At 33.8% G+C, this 3,577-nt stretch overlaps 1 protein-coding gene across 1 annotated transcript; it reads left to right on the forward strand.

Moving 5' to 3' along the window:
* Window positions 1-653: 653 nt before the first annotated feature.
* Window positions 654-3,277, forward strand: LOC107426657 (uncharacterized). The gene is made up of 2 exons (XM_048481274.2): window positions 654-1,103; window positions 2,680-3,277. Exons 1-2 carry the CDS (start codon window positions 766-768, stop codon window positions 2,861-2,863), a joined length of 522 nt encoding a protein of 173 aa, XP_048337231.2. The 5' UTR covers window positions 654-765; the 3' UTR covers window positions 2,864-3,277.
* Window positions 3,278-3,577: the final 300 nt, after the last annotated feature.

Genomic DNA, 3,577 nt, shown 5'->3' on the forward strand with positions numbered 1-3,577 from the left:
TGTTGGAATTGTACCAAAGCTATATATCCATCGGCAAGTTTAGCCATTGAGAAATTAGCTTCTTTTTTTATTTATTTTTATTTTTATTTATTTTTATTTGTTGTTGTTGTTGTTGTTGTGAATTGTTGTGTATATATCTACATGGGGTTTCAGTAATGCAGAACAAACTCATAGGTAATTTTCTTTGGTATCAGTCAGGGTACTTTACAAGGTAAAATCGGTTTAAAAAAAATAAAAAAAAGTAGAGATTATTCAATAGAATGGGTATCTTTCATTCTTTTGGATAAAATATTTTGCAATTGCTAAAAAACGCCATTGAAATTAGTGATCAGCAGGCCCAAGAAATTTTTATAAGGTAGATATTTAAAAAAATTAAAAAAAAAAAAAAGGTATAAGATAGTATTACATGAGTAATGTATGAAAAAAATAATAATAATATTGGGAAAAAAAAAAAGAAATATATTGCATGAAAATACGTTATATTGTCCATTGACAATAGAGTAATTTATTTGACAAAAAAAAAAATAAAAGTAATTTGACAATTTTCACAAATTTTGTTTACTTTTCAAAAAAGAAAATAACATTTTTTTTAATTTTTTTTTTTTTTGTTTTTTTGAAGGACAGAAAAAAGGAAAACGGCATTGCTTGAAAAGAAACGTAGAGGACCATTCTGGTACCTTCCTGGGTGTTTTTGTAAAATTGAGAAAAGGGAAAGAAAATTTTCAAGGCTATTTGAGTTCCGTCGCAGAGAAGTGAGAAATCGGTATGGCGCCGGAGGTGACGAACATGCCGCCGGCCTCTTTGAAGTCAAAGAGGTTGGTGGCTAAAAGGCCAATGCCATTGTTGCCGGTAATGGAAACGCCGTCGTCGGTGTCGTGGTTGTTGTCTGAGGGAGAGCAGCAAAAGCGAGACACGTCCTTGCTGCCGCATCTGTATTTGAAGGTAAGCGACGCCAAGGGTGCTGCTCTGTTCTACAGGACAGCCTTCGGTGTCGAACAGGTTTTCTGCAGAGGGATTTGCCGTTACATCAATGGAGATTATTCTAGGGCAACCGAGCTCGACTTTATTGGCTATGTCCTTGTGATCTATGACTCTGATATTCCGTAAGCCTTTTTTTTTTTCCCTGATAATTTATCGTTGCTAATTATTCTGTCTCACGTTTATCTGAATCGTTGATTTGTTTGTTTGTTTCTTCTTTTAATTTTTCCATGGTGAATCGAATCTACTTTTAGGGTTCTAATTGTTCGTATGTTTTTTTCCGTGCATTTGGTTTTGGTTTTACAAATGTCTTTTAGTTTTATTTTTTTGGTATGTTTTGTATGTTTAATTGCAAATCTAAGATTGGTTTTACAATTGTCTTTTAGTTTTATTTTTTTGGTATGTTTTGTATGTTTAATTGCAAATCTAAGACCCCTACGTTACAAGATGTTCATGGCATTTGGGGTTGAGTCCTTAATTGTGAAGATAAAGAATCATTATTTGTAGAGTGTAGATATATTTGTAATCGTCGATATTGTTCACCATACTAGCGAGCTAACATATTTCAACGGGATATCTACTCAAAATTGAACAATACACGTTTAATAAAATACAATTCTTACACACATTTTTTCAGCTGTATGCAATTCTTTATAGCATTGTCCATATTGAGCACAAAAAATTCATGGTACAAAATTATTTACTTAAACCAAATTTTTGAAAGGATAAGGTTTAAGTAATAAATCACGCTAGCAATTTTGTATGACAGGATATATTGATCACGAAACTAGTTTTCATCCAACATAGCATAGCATAATAGTATACCAGCAGAACCAACCACCGTAATATTTCAAAACCAATAAATCAGCACAATGATGAAAAATAGCTTAATGCGAAAAGCTGAGATATTAATAGTATCACCTTTCGAACATACTACTGGAAACAACAAATGTGTACAATCAGCCACACTTAAAATTCACATATGCAAAGACATTGTATGTATATATATATATATTATAAATAGTGCAAAGGCATCTGTTACATATGTAACACACCACATTGTCTCTACAGGCCGGTTGTTATCTTTCTTTTCAGAATTTTCTTGCCAACCAAAAGGAGTGAACATAAGGTTTAAACAAACCACTTGTAAACTTGATGGAGCAGAATTGTACAGTATCAGAACCAGAACCTCAAATTGTTAAAAAATAAAAATAAAAAATACTTGCAGCAAAATATGCAGAAAGTAAAATTTTAAAATTTTCTAATTACTCAATGCCAATAGCTTCCACTTCGATTGTTCCTTTAAAAGAGTTTTTATAATGACACATAAATCTCAAATTAGAGGGAAGGGGAATTACATGGTTGATCTGGGTTTTGTGAAGTGGAAGATCAGCATCGTCAACACTTCAGAATCTGGTAAACAGCGAGTATCCAGGGCTATCCAACTTTTAGGTTTTGCTATTGGTGAATTCAGTGAGCTTTGGGATATAAAAAGTTAGTGTGGTGACTATTAATCAATTCTATTTGGCAGCTTTTTAACAATGTTATTTAGCGAAAATTTTAAAATGTAGAAATGTAGAATCTGTTTGCAGTGACTATTGATATAATTTCTGTTGGAATTTATACATATTTAATATGTTGGAGTGGAGTTGGTATATGTATTTATATTTGTCTGAATGTGTTTTTGTGCTCCATGGACAGGGTGAAGCCTGATGAAACAAGAGCTTACAGGGATTTGATAGTTGGCGACCCTGATAGGCTTATAGCCCAGGCTGTGAGTTTTGGAGCAAAAGCAGTGGGTGAGATCATTGAGACAGTCAGAGGGCGCATGGGCAGGATCAAGGACCCCTATGGTGTTGTCTGGCGGATCTCTTCATATATATGAATTGCAATTGCTGATAACTCGCCTGTTCCTCGCTAACAGACAAATGAAACACTCACTTTTTTACCAAAAGAAACAAAAAAAGCAAATGAATCACTCACAAATTGGCCTATGGGGAAGTTGTTATATTTTGGTTTTTATTCAAAGAATTATAACCTCCTTGATGTGGATGATTACTTTTGGCCGGTGCTTGTAAATTAATCACTTTTGGCCATTGTAGGGATTTCTTATCAAGCTCGTAAATGACTTTTCCAAACTGGTGTCTCGTCCTGGTCTTTTAGATTTCCTTTTCATTTTCTTGTTATAGTGCTTTTCTACTTGATGATAACTAAAGAGAATTATAGTGACGGTCATTGCAACTTAATTATCATATTGGTTCATTGTTCTGACATGGAGTATTAAACTTACTTTGAATAATTGTGCATGATTGTATCCTCTGTCCATGTATATAAACATCAATTCCACGGATAATCACAGTTTCTTTTTCGATAGGGATGTAAACTCGTGTCTTTCACCTGTAATTTTTTCTCTCTGACATTTGAAATGCAAAACCAGACTGGATTGAACCAGTCCTGCGTTCCAAACCGATAGCTACTGTCTGTGTATTTGTCGGTCTCAAATCGGTGGTCGCATATTCAAATGAGTTAGACCTACCAGTGTACATTTCCTCATGTACTGCAATTGTGCTAGAACCACATCGACATCTATTCACTTTCA

This window comes from Ziziphus jujuba, chromosome 9, assembly GCF_031755915.1.
Source record: "Ziziphus jujuba cultivar Dongzao chromosome 9, ASM3175591v1".
Taxonomy (NCBI): Eukaryota; Viridiplantae; Streptophyta; class Magnoliopsida; order Rosales; family Rhamnaceae; genus Ziziphus; species Ziziphus jujuba.

What these genes read in the sequence shown, in the direction of transcription:
- LOC107426657 (XM_048481274.2), top strand. Translation starts at nt 766, where the DNA reads ATGGCGCCGGAGGTGACGAACATGCCGCCGGCCTCTTTGAAGTCAAAG. An exon ending in ATCTATGACTCTGATATTCC is followed by an intron (nt 1,104 to 2,679) that starts GTAAGCCTTTTT and finishes CTCCATGGACAG; the next exon opens with GGTGAAGCCTGATGAAACAA.